Source organism: Chiroxiphia lanceolata, chromosome 2 (assembly GCF_009829145.1).
Source record: "Chiroxiphia lanceolata isolate bChiLan1 chromosome 2, bChiLan1.pri, whole genome shotgun sequence".
NCBI classification, from domain to species: Eukaryota; Metazoa; Chordata; class Aves; order Passeriformes; family Pipridae; genus Chiroxiphia; species Chiroxiphia lanceolata.
In genome coordinates this window covers 6034993-6056769 of record NC_045638.1, presented here as the reverse complement: position 1 = coordinate 6056769, position 21777 = coordinate 6034993, and the positions used below count along the sequence as shown (strand labels likewise).

The following is a 21777-nucleotide window of genomic DNA, read 5'->3' as shown; positions in this document are numbered from 1 at the left end:
CAAATCCAGGCCACTGCCACGGGAGAGTGAGTAGGAAGCTGTTAAGAGTAAGAACGATGAGCTCTGCAAATGAACCACCAACTGACATGAAATGCCACGTGGATCTGTTTGTCTTGGATATCTTTTTGGAGGCAATGCTCTAACCAAGCATTTGGTGGAGAGCTTTGTTCATCTGGTGGCTTACAGGAGTCAACACAGCAGGTTCAATGGTCTCTGCAAAGTCAGCATGTCAAACACAGATCCTAAACAAGAAAGGAGATGAGTGGGGTACCCGTGGGGGCAAATATGTTGGAGTCCCCTATCCGCTGTTGCCTCTGCCACTGCCTTTGGGATCAAAACGACGGTGTCTGAAGGGAGCCTGGGTGGAGGTGGCAGGGAAGTCTCAGACTTGGGGGCCAGCCAGCTTTCTTACCATTCTAGTGCAGCATATTCAAAAAGCAAATTTAGGGAGTTTTCTTTGTTCTCTGTGGCAAAGGGAATTTTGTGGCTGAAACCAACTGCCCCAGGAGCTGTGGTCACGTCAGGTCCCAGAAGTGCTGACCCCTGGGGAAGCCGAGGGGCTGGAGCCAGATGGCAGAGCAGGGAGTACTGTGTCCAGCTCTCTCTTGAACAAGGTCCCCTCAACTGTCGTAAAGTCAGGGATCAACATTTGCTTTGCAGTGCTGGCTGTGCAACACAACCACTCAAATGTCAGCACATCAGCTCTTTGCTTACTACTGCGAGCTTGTACCCCATGTTCCTGCGTTGCCCAAAACAATGGAGTTCCAGTCTTCTCTGGGATCAGGCTCTGGTACAGATCATGAGTGGGTCAAAAACCTGGAGGTGGCCACAATGGTCTGATGAGGGCTCACACTGGCCCTGGGAGCTTTTGGAGAGTGCAGCTCCCTGCGGAAGTCCATGCCCTTGCTCCTTTGCCCATCCCTGCTCAGTGTGTGGCCCTGGAGACTGGAGCAACTACCCCCCTATGGTTTGGGCAAATGAGAAAATCACTCTGAGGAAAGCTGGAGTACTTTCAGTGCGCCAGTGACACGGTAAGAATCTCCCAGGAGTGTGCTGACACGTGGCAAAGTTCATCTCCTTTTCTGGAGTAGTTCAGGGAAGGAGCATGAGAATGGGAAGTGTCCACAGAGCAGCTGATGCCCTGCCAGATCACATTCTTCTTTACCCCAGGAAAAATGATATCTGCGTCATTAAAGACAAAAACTCATCGTAAATATCATCAATATGGTAGATCATGACTTCTTTTCATAGAAAAGAGCAGCGTCCTCAAAATTTCTCCTTCAGAAATGAAAGTCAGAGCAAATTATCTCTGAAATTTGTCTAGACCAAGATCACATTATTATCTTTAACAGTCACAGGAGCACATATAGCTCTCTGTGATGCAGATCTTACTTTCCAAATCTCTCTTTTTTATTCTTCCTTTCTCTCACATTTTTCCCTGCTAAACTCCATGACTAAGAAATACATCAGATAACCTCAAAGGACAAAGTGGCAATCCTGATAAACAATACTGAGAAATAAAAAGTCACGAGTGGCGGTCTGAAAAATAAAAGCTAAACACGATCCCAGTATGGGGAAACTGGAATCGTTTATTGAACACGAGAACACTATTTTAAAGGCATCTGAGGTTGGACATGTTAATGAAGGGGACGAGTTATGTTAATTATGGAATTACACAAGTTTTTACTGCAATTTCTAAATAGTTAATTTTTCTTCTAGTAGGATTACATGGGGGATAGAGGAATTACAGGGGTTTAGACATGGTTTGATACAATCATCTCAAAAGTCTTTTCTGATATCTGCTGGAGCCAGGCTTGATCCATAAGGTAGAACTTTAACAGGTCTTGTGAGAAGGGTCCAGCTCCTTCCGATCACGAGGTTTTTGTCAGCCCTTGTTTTCCTTTGCTGAAAGCTGGGTTTGGGCTCCCACAGTCACGTGTCTCAATCTGAGCTATAACTGGTACAGCAGTGTAAATTGCTTCACCAAAGCTTGCCTGCATTACATCACACCAACATCCATGATAGGAAAATGACAAAGAGAACATATTGCAATATGTGCTAGAGACAAGTGGAAGGAAAAAAGAAGTAAAGAGGTCAAGAGAGACAGAATTGAAACATTACGAAGTATTACATGTATGTAATCAATGGTGCAAGAAGTTCAGCACCGGGGGCCGAAGGAAGATGTTGGAGAGCTGATCACCAGCTGATGAGCCATGCAGTGTTGCTTCTTGTCTGCATTCTGGGGCAATTCTGGTGTGAAAGGAAGAAAGAGACTGCACAGCCATGGCTGCATTTCATGGCACGACAGCTCACAAAAAACCAGACAGTATTCACAGGCAGAGCCCCCCACCTGTACTCACCATAAGACTGACAGCTAAAGACATGCCTCTAACCCATTATGGAATCAGTCTTAATACCCTGACCACTGCATCTCCCAAAAGACTGGGCTTTTAGGGGAATTCAGCCAAACCACTTGTCTGTCCAGCAACCACATTTTCCAAAGCCAAACGCCACATTACACTGTATCTACACTTTGTATTTCAAGTGGTATCAGAGGGAATTTTTTGAGCCATATAAGGGCCAGAACAGTTTTTTACGTTAAAATGAAACTGCAGTTCTCATCAAATCCTAGGAATAGTAACGTTTTCTTATCAAATAATTCAATAAACAGCATTAAGTCATACTGATTTCAGTTCCTGTTTCTCACTGCTTGGCACCCATATCATATCCTGTTGCATTACATGGTTTGCTATTTGACTGTGCCACGAGGAGAAATAAACACTTTCCTAAATGTTCTAATTTTCAAGACAATGTTAAAACATTATTTTAGGTATGTGATGGGCACTGTTTTGCTCTGACATTAATGTCTCCAGGAATACAGCTGTGTTTTTCTTCAAGAAGGAATATTTTCACATCAGAGATTAGTTTCCAAAATTTGCTAGATTCTTTAGTTCATGGCAATGGCTTATAGAAGGACAGATGCATATTTTCTTTCTAATGCTGTTTTAAGAATATTGTTTATTATACCTTTGTATAAGGTCAATTTAGACTGTTAGCTTGGAACACTGTATCAGTTTCCAAACCCATGCTTAATACGTTTTATAATTTCAAATCAGAGCTCATTTACTTTAACAATGTAATGTTGGTATAATCAAAAGCATAGACAATTTAAAATTACGTCTATAAAATTATGGATAATATTATTTTGCTTTAATCTGCTCCTTAAAATTCTTGATGCTCAGTGAGATATATAACAAAAATGTTCAATTTGTACAATAAATACCTCTACTGCATTTTATACTTATGATCTTGGAGTAAATTTTAGTCTTGAGACTTTACATAAGTGTATTTGTATTTGAGAAATATTTCACCTGTTCAGCTATTGCCGAGAAGGCTCTTGAGTATTTTCTCTGAAAATTTCATTAGCTCTTTCCACGGAATATCATGATGATCAGAAACAAAGAGATCTTAATTGTATGGCATTTTATGAGTCTAATCTTACCACAGTTTGGGAAGGCTGAGGTTTGAAATTGGTTTTGGAAGGTTCTATCTACCTTTATTCCTGTATATATATACCTCTATATATCTTGCTTTAGTTCAAACAAGAGATCAGTCATTTATGCATCAGAAACTCCTTCATGCTCTCTGCAGAGAGTCACTGGGATTCAGGCTTAGCTGTGATTGATTTTTTTTTTTTTTGATTGCTCAGAGGATTTTCATTGTGCTGTGTGTTATGTAGGATAAGAAATCCCATGCTGGAGAAGTCACCCTAAAAACCAACATATTCCTTTTGGAGAAAGAAAATTTCTGCTGGATGGTCTCAGACAACCTGCTCCTTCTCTTCCTTAGCTAAAGGCAGCTGCATATGACTTGATTCTGAATTTGTTTTTCAGCTGTGCTTGCTCTCATGTCATTCTTATGGTTAATGTAATGAACCTGGGCAAAAGAAAAATAATCTCCTTCTCCAGAAGGCATTTCACACTCTAAAATCTGTGAACTCCATTTCCACAACAGTTTCTTTGATCCATTATCAAGTGTCCTTAGCAGAGGAGCTTTTGCCACTTGTGATCAGAGAAAAGTGTATTTGGCAGAAATGAAGCTGAGCAAAAGAGCAGAGGGCAATTCAGACATTTTCAGCAATTATATTCTGTTGTCAATCCTTTTTTTGTTGTTGTTTTCAACACACCCAAACACAGTGAGCAGGGAAAAGTATTGCAAAATTATTTTTTCCCTTGCTTTTCTTAAATCAACAGGAAATTAACTACTGAATATGCACAACCAATAAAGAACTCTGAATACCAGTCCTCTTTTCTAACAACATAACTAAATGTAACATAGTCCTTTCTTTTTCTGGGTATAAATAAACGGGTTGCCATTGCTGCCATGTACACAGAGCACGTGTTTCCCAAAACAGGTATCTTACAGGGCTACAAGTTTCCTCTTTTTCATGGAACAGTCTTGGAATTTAGGTGTTAAAAGTGATATTTTTGGCCTGAGTGTGACAATAAAATGGGAGATAGAGAGCAAATAGACAGACTATTGTTTTCTCTTAGTTCATTCACTTCTGTCAAGAGTATTTCTTGGTAGTTCTTTTGCATTTCATCAGGCCAAGCTCACCATCTCAAAGGATCTTAGAATCACAAAACATTTTATTTTGTAATAACATCTTTTCCCTTGTTTCATCACCACTCTGTTTGTTAGCACTCAGTTTTGCTATTTTACCCCAGATGTCTCCCCTAGTTCAAGGAAACTATTGCTTTTGTGCACTGTCCTCCCTTCATCCTCTATTTTTAAGACCCATTGTCTCTATTCCATTTGCAACTTTGGTTAGCTCTTCTGTAGACAGAGTGTTGCAAAAGTGCTGTAAAATCATTTATGCCTTGTACCATCTTTTGTTCTTTACTCACACATAAAACTGCACAAGTGGCCAGAGCTACTGTCATTTTTCTCTTGACTTTTTTCTCAGTTGCAAGTCATGCTTTGTTAGCTTTAGTGTCATGCACTGAAGTCTCCACAGTGCGAAAGCCAGAGACTTGTGGAGACCATTCCATAAGGATGTGGTGTATTTCAAGTGTCACAGCATTTCCTTCATGGCTGTCTGACTCCAAATATGGTTTAAGTTCTCCACATCACATACAGCCATGTCACCCCTTTTTCCTATCCCCAAAGGTTTCAATTTGTCTGAGATTGTCTGTTCTTCTATGTATAAAGAGAGAGGTATGTCTCTGTTTCAAAAAGTTCAGTCACTGTATCCTCAATAACTGTGTTAATGAGCTCAACACTGAAGGTGTTTTGCATCCTCTTTGAATGACATCCATTTGAAAACAAACAGCTCTCCTACTCTCTGCTACGTAGATCACTTCTCTGTCTCACAGCCCAGAAAAACCGAAGTACTGTTTTCTTCCTCTTTTTTCCCCAATTCTTCCTAGTGTTTCTAGTTTCAGAGTCCAGAGGCAACACATCTGCCAAGCACAAGATTTAGGAGTTTGTTTCTTCTCGTGACAGCTTTAAATGCCTGAATTGGTGTCAAGTGGTGTGACCACACAAAAGAGAGGACAAATCAGCTGTCAACAACTTGGGTGTTTTTAAAAATACTCTGAGAACTAAGGACCTGCCTAAGGCTGGGCCTTAATGAACATCATTTAGAAGGGAAATAGAATACAATGTTGCCTTATAGAATTAAAATTCACTAGGAGTTCAGGCAACACGAATTCAAAAGCCTGGTGCAGCCAGTGAAGAGGTTTGCACCTCATCTTTCTAAATCCCAAAGAGTCTCCTGGCTATGGAGACACATTTGTCTTTCTTGCTTATTGGGAAACTCCTTTCCACCAGAACTGGTATGCAGGTGTAGTAGTAGGCTTGCTCTTATTCATCGTGTGTGAAAAAAGCATGATAGAAACCACTGCAAAGAACAGCAGAAAAGTGCAGTTTAGAGAGAACAAATTTATATCCGGGTGTCTAAAAATTCACTTATAAAGTTAAGCCACAGGCTTTTAAAGTCAGGAAGCTTTTAGCCACAAAGAACTGACTCCATGTGCATCCCTGTTCACCAAGTGACTGTTATTAAAGCACTCAAAATAACAAAAGAGTAGTTCCCAAACTAGGATATCCCATCAGGAAATACTTCAGTGAAAGACATGAATTGGCTGCTGCGAACATGTTCTGATTCAGCAATAATTCCATAAGAATGTTTATCTTCCTTTAAATTTAGAATAAATTCAAGTCTGCCCTCCCAACCCTGTTACTAATTTGAAGTGTATCAGTGATACACAGAGAGGCTGAAGTAATGCAGCTTTAAGACCCAAAACTGAGAGAACCTCTTCTTGCTGCTCGCTGGCAGCGGAAACGGCATCGAGACCTGCAGTCTTGCACAACCCTGAAGTTTCGTGCTCATCGTGCACAGAGTAATTGGTTATTCCCAGGGGGACTAGAACAAAGGAGAAATAAAACACGAATGTGGCAGATCTCAGCCACTGACGCGGTGCCGCTCGTTTGCAGCGCGGCTGTGACAGCTTCGTGCTGCGGGTCACAAACGCTGGCCAAGGAGTCCCAGCTGGGCTGGGGGGCCTGACAGAAAACAAGCCAAACACAGCCACGGAACCAGAAACGAAACGGCTGAGACACTGAACCACAGCTTTCAAACAGCCTGCCGGTGCTTCAACACCTCTCACCAGCGCTGCTCTGCCAGAATTCTTACCTACGGCACCTTCGGGTGCAGCTGTGCTCTCTACCAAACCCCATTTAGCTATTTACCAAATAAAAATATGTAACAAATATATTATTTATGTGATCATAGACCCAGTGTACTTCGAAACACATCATCACCGGTTCCCCGGACCCCTGAGAGCTGGCGAGTGCAGTACCCTGCCCACCCCCGGGAGCCGTGGGACCGGTCTCCACCTCGCAGGGCCAAGAAGATGCCGCTCTTTCTGTGCTATCTCTAAACCCGGCCCCCAGCACTGACTCCCCAGTCCTCCCCGGTAGCTCCAGAGAAGGCATTGAGAGGCGCAGGCGGTGATTCCGCAGGACCGGGAGCTCCTGCCAAGTGGTCCTGGCGAGGCTCTGGGAAAGGGTCGGTGGGGATGGGCCAGTGCCCGAGACCCTCCGCATCGCCAGCGCCGGGGGTCCCAGGTTTGCACAGCCCCCGGTATCTGGGCTGGCCGTGCCCCGGCTCCGAGCGCACAGAGACGGAAATCCCCGGCGGGAGGAGGCGTGGAGAGAGAAAGGAGAACGGCCCCCGGCGGGCAGCTGCCGGCTTGGCTTAGCTCAGCTCAGCTCAGCTCGGCTCAGCTCCGCACGATGAAGCCGCCAGGGTGAGTAGTGACCCGGGGCCGCGGAAAAAGGGGACCTGCCGCCCCCCTCATTCATCGCTGGGGCACGGGGGGAACTCCCCGGCTGGCTCCGGGACAGGGATGCGCATCCCCCTTTTAGGGAAACCCGAGCTTCGCTGTGCAGCGGGCAGGGAAAGCGCTGGCGCGGGTGGGCTGCTTGGCTGGAATCAGGGGCGAGGGGAACCCTCCTGATCCCTGGACAGCTGTTGCAACCATAAAGGTTCCCGGAGGCAGCTCCCGTCGGCAGCTCCCGTCCGCCGGCGGGTCCCGCAGCGCTCCCGGTTCTCGGAGCCGCGGGACCGGAGCCGAGGGGATGAGGATGTTCCCAGAACCTCCTCCCCCCGTCAGCCGGGCTGGAACCCCTTGTCTCTCCGCGTTCGAGGGCTACAGGCAATTAACGGGCATTTTATAGAGATTTTTAGCCGAAAGTGAACGATGGGAGATGACTCAGCTGGGTTTTTATTGCCCAGGTTGGCGTTTCTTTAGGGCAAGTGTTAGAAAAGCTCCGCAGGTAACTTATTTGGGGCACCTGCTGATGCGAGAAGAGCCGTGTCGCTCCAAGGGTAGGGGGTAAATGGATCTCAAAGGGGTAAAGTGGATCTCAAGGGGGTAAAGTGGATCTCACATGGTTGTTGTAACTGAAAGCATCGGGACATCTTTTGCCTGGCAGGGTTGTGCCAGAGCAGCAACCTTCCATGGCTCTAAGATGAGCAGTCATGGAAAAAATGCTGGTAGGAAGAATGATCTCATCAAATAAGAATGTATGAAAAGGGAACTGCAACTTTCTCCTGTTTCATATGGCATTTTAAAAAAAATTTGCAGAAGAGGGAAGGTGTGGGAAAGACTTGAGAAAGGAAAAAATAATTAAAGTTAAAATATCTTTTAAAAATCAGAGAGAACCTAAGAAACTTACTGGAGCTCACTGCTAGTGTGGGGGACACAGGAGCTGAGTGTACATAAAGGACAAAACAGAGGTTTTGCTGCAGGCAAGAGCGTTTCTCCCTTTTTCCAATAGAAGCTGGGAATTAATGCTATTCCAGAGGAACACGGTGGGTTGACACTGCCCCCACACCTGCACAGCTGCAACCTCCTCCAAGAGGATGAGATCTGTCCAATCTTGGCTGTGTATCATTTATTAAAATAAGAAATCAGGATCTGCTTCGTGTACATACATATGGGAATCAGTTCTGGCTGACTATTTGAATGTTTGTTGGCATTAGCAAAAGCCTACCATGGGAAATTCCCTAAGGAGTCCCTTAAAGATAAGTCAGTTACTTTTTGTATTTCATTCAAAGGAGTTGCTATATCCATAGTTTCCACTTGGGTGGGGATTGATAAAACAAACACAGGATTAAGAAAAATTAAAGACTACATTAAACTGAGGTTATCAAGACAGATCTCTAGAAACCTGGCACAAAAGTGATGACTCCTGCACTGTATAAAAATACAACAGGAATACAATACAAAGCCATGTGCAAAAGCCACCAAAAGTCACTGACAGAGACAGAACAGAGCAGAGCTGCCTCTCTGGAATGTTTAGGTACAATTACTTAGGAGAGTTCCTTTAAGCCTGATGGCAGATTCACTAAAATAATAATAGAGCAGAAATGTTCTACACTGGTCATCCACTTAAACATTTGAAACCTCATCTATGAAACCATTTCAAAGGACACAGAAAAGAAAAATGAAGTGTTTCCTTCATATAAAAGAAATACAGTTCAGAGTGCTTCTCCCCAAAACTTTCTCCATCTCAGTCTCTTGAGATGGGGCTTCAAGTGGAGGTAGATTTTGTGTCAGGAATGTTCTGTGATTTCTCCGTAGGAAGCCAAATATGTTTGGGGGGATTATAACTTTGGGGGAGGCAGGTGGGAATTAGAGACACTCCTCCGCAGCAGAGGAGCCCCAAGCTGTGCCTGGGGAAGCTGGTAGGAGTAAAGCTGGGCAGAAGTGATGCTGTGCCTGGGAAGCGGAGTATGAATTCCTATGCTTGGCTGGACAAAGGAGCAGATGCTGTGGGGAAAGGGCAGAAAGCTTGGAAGAGAGAGAGAGAAGGGATGTTGTAAAGCATAGCTGATGGGGAAAAGCAAGGGGAGAAATGGCTGCTGGGGGAGTGAGCTTAGGTTAGGGCTTGGAGGGAGGAGGGTCAGGACTGGGAGGGAAGGCAGTGAGTGATCTGTGTGGGAGATCCTGGAGCTCGATCCTGGCTGGACATGGACTGCTGGAGACAGCTCTACTCATTGCCCCCAGCCCTTGGCTCAGTGTTGGACCTGGCTGAGGGTTGAGAACAACTGAGGAAGGGAGCTGTACCCAAGTAGTGTGGCCTCACAGTCCTGCTTGCTTGCAAGAGTGAGCTGGGTAAACCAGCAATGAGCCAGTGCTCGTGTCCCTCTGCCCATCAGCTCAGCTTTGCAACCTTATTGTACCTGGGGCAATATCAAGGTGGGCAACTGCAGCCAGAAAAGTCTCATTGCAAAACCTTTCCAGCATTCCAAAACCTTTCCTTTCCCTTCCCACAGCACTCTGGAGGAAGGAGAGCACAATGTGTAACTAGGCATGGTGGTGACAGGCTACTTTAAAGTAACTCCTAAGAAAGTGCTGTGCATTTATCTTCCTTAAAGCCTTGTGTGATGACAGTTAAGTCACTTGGACTTTGTAGACAGGTTAAACTGGGTTTTCCTACAGCACCTATCTCCTATAAACCCTCGGGTAACTCTTGCATAGGTTTGCCCCTCCTGAGTAATCAAACACACCGAATTCTTTCCAGCAAAACCTTTGCACTCCACTCCAGTGCTCTCTACTCTCAGCACGTTTCCTGTTTACACAATTTTACTGAGTGCACAAACGGGTGGGCAATGTGGTCAGCTGCTCTTTGACCTTTACCCAGACAAAACCATAACTCCCTGAGTTACAGCAAAAGTATGAAAAACCTGGGTTTCGACCTGGGCATCCATTGTCCTTCCCAGTGACTCAGATAGCCTCCAGGGCCTGTTTGTCCATCTTTGGCCCATTTGTCAATCCAGTTTGTTTTTCACAAAAGAGACAGGCACAACACCAGCTTCATGCCCTCTGCTCTGATTCCAATATTAGTGCATTTTGCTGCTATTCATGGCCTTGGCCACCTACCCACAGTTATGAACAGAAGTTTTGCAGCTGTCAAAAATGCAAATACTTAATGGGGCATTACACAGTAGCAGTACCTAATTTACCTACTTCTGCCACTGTACTAAAACAATCAATATTGGGTTTATTGCTTATCTAAACAAGAGAGACTCTAAAGTCAATCATGTAACGCTCTTGTTTGCTTTTATTTTTAGTTATGGATTTCTGTTACTGCTCCTTCATCTCCTGAGAGCTGGTAAGTGCAGAACACTTCAGTTAAAAACTGAGCTTTCCTCCCTTTATTGCGTTTATTATGTTTGGCCAAATACACAAAGGTACAATATAATCATCTGCCTGTTTTCAGCAAGATACTTCAGAATTCCTCAGTGTGAAAAGTTTCTCTGACATGCATCAGGGAAAGAAGAAACAATCGATTTTTATCAGTTTCACTGCAGAGAACAGCAAGGGACCTTATGGATGCCCTTGCTCAGATTGCTTTGCTTGCTTCAGAGATATCCCTGCTTACTTATCTCTGCCAACAAAAGGCCTTCGAAGTGGACTAATAAAGGCTGTTGATAAGCAGATCTAATGTGCCTGGATACTCATGACTAGAATAATACATCATAGTGCCCAGCAGCCAATACTAGTAAGTCTTTTACTACAGTTCCAAAATGTCCCTTGTAAAACAAAGGTAGGGTTAAGCGACATCACCTGGTGATATTTAAGTGTTTTTAGAGTTGTCTCTCCTCAGTTCTTGCTTAATCACTGAGCAGGACCTCAAAAAAATCATCAAGGAAACTCCCTGGCCCCAGCATCAAGACAAACTGTACCAGCTTCAGTCTCAGTAGATGCCAGCTGGTCTGTTCTTGCAGAACGCCATTGGCGGTTACCTCATCTTCCCTGGGTGTCACTTCTCCTGCTATTGAAGGGGGTTTCCCGAAGTCTGAGCCACAGCATCTGTGTTGCAGTTCAAGCCTGTAGCTTCTTGTCTGACTCCTTGGAGGATAAGGGCCTGGAAAACATCCCACCTTCCTCCCTGCAATCTGCTTCATTGGTGTTTTAAAGCCAGGGTGCCCAACTCAGATGTGTAAATGAGCTATTTCTGAGTTCAGTGCACTCTGACAAACACAGGTCCCCCTTTAATACTGATGCCTCCCTCTCACCTCACCATGCCCTGTTTCCACATTTCCAAACCTTCAGTCCTGTCATCTTTCTTTCCCAAATCATCCACCCACATAATCCCTTCCCTCAGATGTAATCTCTCCCATTCAACCCCATGCCTGACCCTCTCTCACTCCCTTGCCTGACACTTACAACATATACACTGCTTTGGTGTCAGCAACCAGTTACACCAAGGAGGTTTTGGCTGCTGGGGTGAAGAAGTGGTGCATCCTCAGCAGGAAAGCTGTGGGCAGAGCTGCCCTGGCCCTCTTGGTGTCACTGTGCTTTCTGCATCACTTGTCAGTCAGGTCACACCTCCCCCTTGCTCACCAGGAGGAGAGGCTGCCTTTCTCCAGTCTGGAAGGCAGAAAAAGCGTTCTGAAAGCCAAATACGGTCCTGACCTACCTCGTGACCCTTAAGTTTTAAATGTCTAATGGATGTGTCACTGGAGTCATCTGGCCAGGCTGGTTTGCCATCTGTATGTGTTTATTGAGAGGGTGTCACCGATAGTAGCAATTAAATGTGATTTCTATGGCATGCCTGCTTTGAGAAACACTGGTTTTAGTCCCCTTCTTAATATTTTGGGTCTCAAAATAATGCTAGCGCTCTTTTTCTCATCAGTGTTTTCCCTTCTCGTGATTTACCTCATGTTACTTGGAATTTTTCTTAATTAAAAAAAAAACCCAAGTGATTATTAAAGCATTAGGGCTTGAATATGTGTCTGCAGTCAGTGGGCAAAGTGCAGCATGTGGATATCCATGGGGCTGGGAACGCTTAAGACTGGTTGGTCCTCAGAGAAATGGTCCCTTTGGACAATATACAGAAAAATGGACGTGGAGACAATTAGCCACTGGCAAGTCATGTGGTAGGAATGACTATGAAATGAGCACACACACACCTGTTATAAATACTAATACTGGAGTCTGTATGTGGTAGAATGTACTTGAAAATAATGACCCTTTTTCCACATAACCTCCCTTATTTCTCTCTCTCTTTTGATCCTGCAGTTATTGCACTAGAGAAGAAGGACGTCATCAGTAAACTCGGAGACAACGCTACACTGAGTTGCATTTATAACAAAAGAGACTTGCAATTAAAAAATCTACGGGTATATTGGCAAATCGCCGATCAAGTGAAGTGTTCAGTTGTGCATGCACTGGTCTCTGGTCGAGATAACTACAGCAATCAGTGTATTCACTTTAAAAACAGGACTCAATTATTCTGGGACAGATTGGAAAACGGTGATTTTTCTCTACTACTACTCAATGTCAGCCAGAGTGATAAACATACATACAAATGTATAGTCCAGGAGAAAAAAGAATTTCCCAAAGTGGTTCACCAGACAGAAGTGGTTCTCAGTTTAGCAGGTAAGAACTTGTGTCACTTACACATATTTGCCCAAATTCTCATCTCAGTTTTTCAAATTCATGCTATTTCAATATTATATTTAAGCACACCCTTGGAAACACACTTCAGCCCTTTGCTGAAATGATGTGTGCTTAACTTAAATATTACAGACAGGGAATCTAAACCTGGAAGAATACCTGCAACAACTGTTTACCCAGTGTGTGTTTCTTTTCATCTTGTTTTTCATTAATATTAAGACTCTTGCAGGTGACTGGGTGACAACAGCTTAAGAAGTTGCTTTCTTCCTCTGGGTTTGGCTTTAGCTTTCTACCCTTCCAGTAATTCTCAGCTCTCCGGGCTGAGAGAACCTGCAGGTGTTTCCCTTTCAAGTTATGAAGGCCGTGTGAAACCCAGGAGTTCTGCTTCAGAGCCCACGTCAGAATTTTGTCTTCTCAATATGTTTCAAAATATCAACGACTCTTTCTTCTTCTCTTGCCCTCCAGCTAGTTACAGCCAACCAGTACTCAGTGGACCAATAAGAAACAGTACTGGAGAGGAGGTGACTTTCAGCTGCAGGTCTGGCAATGGATACCCAAAGCCCAATGTTTACTGGATAAATAAAATGAACAACAGTCTCCTGAACGCATCAACGCTGGAGATCATCTCCCACACTGACGGCACCTACAGCGTTTTCAGCACACTGACGGTGAAAGCCACTTCCAACATGCAAATAGAGTGCTCCATAGAAAATGAAATGCTGCAGGAAAATCTATCAGCCAACTGTAAGTCCCTTCACGCTGCTCCATGTTTTCTAGATAGCAGGAACATCAACCAGTGTGTCTCTGTCCGTAGATACACACTAACAAGGCCTATGTGTTGATTCAGTAGTTCCAAGAGGTGCTGAGAAGAGCTCAGGTTTTGTTTCAAGCTAATTATGCCTAGCCATGCATTTTATGTTTACTTCTTTCACATTGAAGTGAATACCCCATAAAGTGTATGATGACAACAGCTCTGAGGAGCTCTTGTATGTCAGGCAGTCACTGCGCTTTACCCTTTGGTTCCTCGGGAACGTGCTGACTTGGGGAATTAAGTTATTTTTCAAGGGCCACCATACAGCAGATCCATGATTTCTGACCGCCCACCCAACTGCTTTGCAGCTCTCATATTTGCTTTTTACTCTGCCTAGTTTCAAAGTTCAGTTTTCAGTCTCCAAAACTCAATTCATTACAGTGCACTATTTAAAGTAGGCTTGCAGAAATGTGGGTAATGTTAGCTGAACAGAACAATACACCTAATAGCACAAGTATAATATGCTATTTGTTGCTGATGAGAGTGATCAATAGTAAAACAAGTATTTAGCACTCAACTCTTCACAAAACCAGAAAGCTATTAAAAAGAAAAAAAAAAGAAAACTATAAAATTAGAGCTATAGTACCACTGCTGGAGTTCATTATTTCAAACAAAACTGTGTAGAGAAGCTGTCTGGAGTGGGAAGGCTTACCTGGAGGTGGCTCTTTGATCTCACTGCAGTTCCTGGTCCTACCTCCAGCCACCCCTTTCTCTCACAGGTTTCTGCACCCTGGTGCAAGGAGGTTGGACTGTTTGCATAACTGTACCTGGATACCCACAAATTGTGTACCTGAACACTCCAAGGAATCACATACTCTGGACTTAACAACCCTGATCCCACAAACATAGGCAAACTACATAAACTATTTCCAGGAACAGAAACTGTGCACACGAGCAAAAGTTGCACACTAGAGTGTTTAAATGATAATATACCATGCTGTCATCCCAAATTAAAGGAAAACTGAGTAACTTTGTCATTAGTTTCCTAATGGCATTCTGTCATATTGTCTTCTGGGGGAACAGACCTTCATATTACTAGTTTTTGTTTGTTTTTAAAAGCACATCACACTTGAAATAGTTAAGGGATGCAATATAAAACCTTCAGTTTGCAGCAGTAGGTGAAGATTCTCCATTAATTTCAGGGAAACAGGTTTTCACTCACTTTTCTGAATACATTCAGATTTACATTATAAATTCTGTATAGATTTATTTTTAACTGAGTTTAAGTACAAACCCAAACATAAAGTCTCTCAAGGCTGGCAGGAAAGAACAAAAAAGAAGAAAGAAGGATGGATGCAGTGTGATGACAGGGAAGAGTAAACTGGTATTGTATTATTAGTCATTATTAGCTGGAGATGTGCCTTGCTCAGAAGAAATAACCAGTATCACAGTGATACAAATAGCACAAATATTTAATCCTTCAGAATTTTTTTATATATGTAAAATTTGGTGAAATATTTGCCTGGTATGAAATATGAACATTTACACCTTATTACATCCCCTTTCTATTTTATTCTAGACACCCAGCAGAAGCAAAGCAATGGTTCTAGCACAGAAAACCTGGGAAAAAAAGGAAGACTTGCTCAAGCAGCTGGCATCATTTGCATTGTCATTCTGATAGGCCTTCTAGTTGTTTTAATCTGCTGGCTGTGGAGACGGAGGTCCTCCCATCTGGTGTCCTATACAGGTAATGAGACACTTCATTTGCACGACCAAATATCTCAAGAATTCTTTTTCACTTACAAATATACTTCATGTTATCCATTGTGTCACTGGTAGGTACGACTAAGCTGCCTGCACACAGGGAAATGCATGCTGTAGGAAATCACGCTGTTTTCAAAAACCTGTGGTTTTTCTTTGTGTTATTCTTTATGGTTTTCTGCTCTTGTGCCTGAGCCTCACAGGAGTTAGCTGCTGGATGTGAGAGTAACTCAGACTTTGTGCCTGTTCAGGCCACAGTTTTTCAGCTGTGATCCCTGCAGGCTGTTACTGGACAGATGGAAGGGATACTTCTCCATGGAATAGAACTGGGTTCAGTAGCTCTCTCTGCTTAGCACAGCCTGAAGCAGAAATCAGAGCATAATTCAACCCTGAGAGTTTTAGAGTCACTGGCTGGAAAATTAAGGGTCAGGATCCCACCAGGATCAAGTGGATTTCTACAGAAATATAGCTTGTCTCACTGTCACACGTGTACCCTCGTTGCTGCATAACATCAATGCTGGGCTTAACAGAACAAAAGGGAGCTCTAAAAGAGGTCTTGTGAACCAGATTGACTCTGCCAAGCTATCTGAGTACTTGCTGTAAGCCACTTTGCAGCTGTATAGGAGCTAACACCTGAGAAAAGGGAGCAGGGACAACCAGACTTTTCATGGACAAGGACAATCCTCATTTTCAATCCATGCCCTCTTCCTCCATGCTAGCAAGCCTGGGTGCCTCAGAAAAGAGCAGGGGAAAGCAGGGTAGTGATCTTGTCCAGCATCTGCAGCAGCTGTTCTAGAAGTCATGTCCTTCCCTCAGAAACAACCCAAGGTTCCAGGGGTGTAGGACTCTGTCCCAAGACATGGAGCAGGGCTATTACCTCATTATTTTATTATCCAAATCTGTCCTTCCTGAAATAGTAACCTATATTGTAAGGCAATGGAGTAAGGACTACATTTTGCTCTTCAAAGAGCATTTAGCACATTGAACCCTTAGCACTGGTGGATGTTGCTTAATATTATTCTGGATAAACACTATAGTTATCTACCCTACATGCTTAAACCTGTGAATTTGTTTTAACAGATGTCCCACCAAATGAATACAAAGAAGGACCCAACCGTAAGTATTAAAAATATATTACTGTATTTGTCTTAAGAGTGACTTAACTTCAAAGCTTTGGTACTCAAGTTTAGCACAAAGCCTTTAGATTAGACTTGCTGGATGTTATAACTCAAGCATGTAAAGTAGGAGCCCTACTTCTTCTGTCAGCCCTTTCCTTGAGGTCTGTAAGTATTGACAAAGGCAGCCTGAGATTCTTAGTTCTCAAAAGTTCCTTCAACAGACCAGGCCAAAGGACATGACAAATCAACAGGGAATGTGGAGCATACAGGCTGAAGCCACCCTCCCTTCTTGTTCTACAACAAAGCTTCATTGCCACAAACTTGGAAAATCTATCTTAAATGCCGATTTTCGAGTCTGGACAACACTGACCATTTATCACTTCATATCACTGCAATGCAAATCACCAACTGGTTGTTCCCCGACTTTTTAGGCACAACATCCTAGTAGGTCTTTAACTGGGATACAGGAACATAATTTTCTTTATGTCTTAGAACCTGAGCCTTTATACACCCAACTAAAATAAAATACTAAGCACTCTCCTAAAAAAAAATTACACAATTCAGACCTTCAACATGTTCATATTTTTTACGAGCAATAATGCAATATTGCAGGCCAGCTGGTTTACAAATTCATTTACCACTTATAGTGGGAGAAAAATAAAAATAGGGCAAAAAATGAAGACAGATTTGGAAAAACAAACTCAGAACAGGGGACTTTGAGAGTATAGAGAGGCTGAAATATCTGCCTATGTTATAATTCCTTTGGTAGTTTCTATTTGAGCAAATGACTGTTGTCTGTGTGTCTCTGCAGAACAGGCAGAAAATACTCTGATTCCACCAAAGCTCTAATAGTTAAAGCATAGCTTGCTGTAGCAGATGCTGTGAATGTACCCAATTCATAGTATCAAGCAGAAGCAATATAACCCCATAAATTAAAAAACTTTCTCAGGAACTTCTTTTGTGGTCATGGAAACTGGGTTAATGGTCAGTTATTTTCCAGACCACAGCCTGATCCCCAACATTTGTGTTTGCTAAACAACGAAAGGCATTGCACTCTTTCCAGCAGAGCATAATGTAGAGAGGAGGATGGATTTTCTCCTTAAAACAAAGAGAGTTTCTCATTTTGTTCCTGTGGACTACATTAACATAATATAAACAGTTCATTTAAGGTCAACTTCCTTTACAGACTGATTTATAGAAGGCCCTACTTATACAAGGGCCTTGACTTTGCTCATAAATAGAAAAATCTCTGTGACGTAAGTAAGAGTAAATATTTGTCTTATTTTGAAGGCTGCTGTAGCATGATTTGTTCACTATGAACAAAGTAAAGACACTTGCCTTCCAGACACTGTCTTTTCCTTGGCATGTCTCTGCACCATTTGTGGAAGAGGAGGTGGGACAGCAGATTTGGTGGCTCACTGCAATCAGCTGTCCCACCATCTTCTGGGCATCCTAATTTAAGGGCAACTTGGACTAACACCAGAGAAATGAGAATGATCTAGGGATGTGATGGAAGATTGGTTATGTTTGTTTAGGCTGATTAAGGACACAATAAATAACCCTCTTCAGAGCATCCTTAGAGAGAATGGGACAAGTTATTTATTGTGCTAACCCGGCTGACACAGCACTTAAGGTCCAACAGATTTAAACAAAGGAGACTTAAGCTGGATTTTAGGAAGAAATGTGTAATGGTAGTTGAGCATTGAGATAGAGAGTTTGTCCAGGCTGTCAAGTCTCCATCTCTCCCAAGTTGTTGCTATTCTGGTTTTTTTGTTTGTTTGTTTTTAACAAAAGAGAAAACCAGTATCTGTCAGAAATTATTTAGTAATATAGCTGGTACTACACTGGGGAAAAAAGATGGCTCTTGGAGAAACTTCAGCCTAATTCAGTCATCATTTCAATACTTTCAAGCAGGTTGTGTGTGGTAGATGGGGAATAAGGCACCGTGGAGGTGCACCCGGGGGGATGCTCTGCCTTGCATTTTGCTTTTCAATATTGATGGGAATGTGCTTCTGATGGTTTCACTTTATGAAGAAGGTCAGATTGCTTCATGGGCAGTGGGAATGCCAAATACTGCAAAGCAAAAAGGGATTACTGAAACTAGCTTTTCTGTTAAAAGGGGGGAAAAAAAGGGTTGGAAACTGTGAGGAAGGCAGGTTGTAAAGAAGAGTAATTCCATCCTGGTGGGGTTAGTCTCTCCAGACACCCATTATAGAGCATGGCAGAGTGCTCTGGTGAGGAGAAAGTCTGAGCTGGAACAATTCTGAACTGGTCCCTGGAGGGATCCCCTCACTTCCTTAGAGGAGCCTTGGGAAGCTGTTTTCCCTCAACCACAGACAGGATTTGTGCTTCTCATTCTCTGAAGTAGTTTAAAATGAACCCAAGGTGACACTGGTATCCCCTCACAAGGGAGGGGGATGTTAGCAGGAGTGCCCTTCTTGCATTTGCACAGAGGCACTTCCAGGCTGTGGAACAAGGACAGAAAGCCTCCAGTTTCTTGGGTACCCAGGCAGAGACAGGGCTTCACCCCAGCCAGTTCTCTCTCAGCAGCATGAATACCTCTTTTCCATAGCTTTGTTCCACTAATTACATAGAAAAAGCAATGCTAGGACATGATTATTTTGTGGAGAGTTTTTTTCTTTTTTCTTTTTTTTCTTTTTTTTTTTTTTTGATGAAAAGAAATTTTTCTGTTTTTACAGCGCCTGCCTAAATGGGAAGTCTGCCAACAATTTGGGCAGCTGGAGATGTGTCAAGAGAAGCATCACTCCCTGTCTCAATGGCAGCACTGTTTGTAATACAAGTGACAGATTTCTGCCAAGAGAGATGGCAAAAAAACCCCAAAACAACCGAACCACAAAACCAAAAACAAAACAAAACAAGCTTCTCCAACACAAGAGACAGGAAATCTGCTGGATTTTCATTTCAGCCACTGACTGTGTCCACACAGCAATTGTGTGACCACTCCAGTTAACCACTTTGGACAGTCCTCTGTGATTGTCAGTGATTTGAGTACCTGCACTGAGGAATGCAGTGAGCCTGGGACTAAACTGCTCTGTGCCAGAGCACTGGAAGTTGGTGACTGTCCAGTCTCTCATCATCATCTTTGAGGATTTTGCTGGGAGCAGAAACAGCTGCATTTCAGGAGCATGGGAAGTTCTTGCTGTGTCACCTCACCCTGATGACGACTACTGGATGTGAAGAAAGGCAGCTAAAATAAAGAAATAAAACTGAAGGATTCTGCAAAGTGAGAATTTTAACTAACCCTTTCCATGTTTCTCTGTCTACAGTACATCCTTTTCATTGTCTGGTTTCACCAGCTGCATGATATTGTGTACAGAACTAGACAGAATGCTTTGACCCAGGCCTCCAAAACTGATGGGATTAAGCACTGAATGTTTTAACATAAGAGTGCCTTCTTTAAATGCACTTGATAGCAACATTTTGGTTTTTACCAAATATTCCACCGAAAAGGGGATTTTCACTTTTTACAGGAGTCAGAGCATACTGTGCAAAAGAACAGGCTGTGGAATTCTGACCAATTAAAAATAGTGCTTTCTGTTATGTTAATGTTGGGTTACCTGGACTTACCCTTTTCGGGATGAAACAAAAACCACGGTCAAGTTCTGCTTGATTCAACCGAATCTTTATTTAAGCACACTCCTGTGGCTTCAGATCCTCCTTTCAGGGAGGATTTTAAACTGAAGTTTTTAAACTGTACCTCTGCTTGTATCTCATCCCTCCACCTACACAACAACAAAAAAAAAAAAAAGCACCAGAACAAAACAAAACAAAAAAAAGTGCTGTCAGGCTGTTGTCCATGAATGTCCAGAAAGCCAAGAACTGCAGTTTCCTTGTGCCAGTGCATGTGCCTTGCTGTTTCAGCCCCCAAGAGAAACTGGCTGCAGCAAACTTTGCTGATGGTATGAGATTTTGAAAGAGGAGGAATCTATATTAGCTCACTTGCTCAGGTGAGACAGTTTCCCCATCTTGTCACAGGGGGATGGAGATTACAATTTTAGACTGAGTTCTGGAAGTACTCGGCTTCCCCTGCACTGGTTGCTAGACAAAAATTGTACCATTTTTGTGAATAAGTCACAGCCTTGTTTGCCCTTGTTCTGTGTGTGGGAGGCACTCTGGGGTCAACCGTGAGTTGGGACATTGATTTTTCATATCAAGATCAGCTGTCAAGTCCCAGCCAAGTGAAAATTTTGTTGTCCTGTTCTCCCACCACGTGGAACCAGAATCATTTGGCAATAGTGCAGCAGTTAGCTTTTGTTGAAGCAATACCCCCAAGGAGGCTCCAAGCTGGATAGCTGTGCTTCTCTCGCGTCCAGGAGAAGTGTTAGATATTTTCTGAGTCCAGATCTAGTCTTCAGTAAACCATAAGGGGAACTTGCTTGAAGAAAGCTTGCAGGCACCTTAAAAATGTGAATAACACCCGTGCAGATGTGCAGGATAACCATTTCCTAGTGGTTCAGTAAGAAGTCCTGTGGACCTTTCCCTGCTATCTATCACATGAAGTTGTTTTGTGCAGTCTCTTTGGTGCTGCTGTAACTGACAGAAGCCTTTTTCCTAAACAGTTTTACAACTTTTATAACTTTCATATGCTACAACTGCAAGAAGCTGTAAGGGTTCAGAGATGTAAGAAATGACCAAGCAGTCACTCCACAATATGTTGTTAAACTAATCTACACTGCTTGGATTTTCTTACCTCTGTGCTGCTTCATGGATACATCTAAATGCAAAAGCCTGTTCTTGCAAAATCTGTGCTTTCAATTGGTTTGGAGTTCCAGCTATTTTTAGAGGGTCCCAGTTGTTTGTTACCATTCAAAGGACGTAGAAGTTTTGTAATAACAGAGTTTTTGTCTTCATGTGCCATGTTTATATTTTAAATAAAATCCATTCATTCTTCTGGGTGTTTGACTAAATCTTCCAGCACACACACACAAGTCACTCCAAACCATTGCCCCCAGCCCAAGTGGCAGTTTTGCTTTCAGCCACATCCCTCAGGGCATACGAGTGCTCCTTCCCAAAGCCCTCAGATGAGGAGACATTTTTGCTTTTTTTGTCTCACGCAACAAAATACCTTGAGCAAACTCGGTGAAAGCCATGCAGTAGCCTGAAGGCAGCACTAAGCCCAGGCTGATACATCCATTTCTCACCCAAATTT

General features: G+C 43.1%; 1 protein-coding gene across 1 annotated transcript; it reads left to right on the top strand.

The window, feature by feature from the left end:
- The first annotated feature begins 7058 nt into the window (after positions 1–7058).
- Positions 7059–21518, top strand: ICOSLG (inducible T cell costimulator ligand). The gene is made up of 7 exons (XM_032680471.1): positions 7059–7313; positions 10646–10686; positions 12600–12959; positions 13443–13721; positions 15308–15475; positions 16570–16605; positions 19307–21518. Exons 1-7 carry the CDS (start codon positions 7300–7302, stop codon positions 19315–19317), a joined length of 909 nt encoding a protein of 302 aa, XP_032536362.1. The 5' UTR covers positions 7059–7299; the 3' UTR covers positions 19318–21518.
- The last annotated feature ends 259 nt before the right edge of the window (positions 21519–21777 follow it).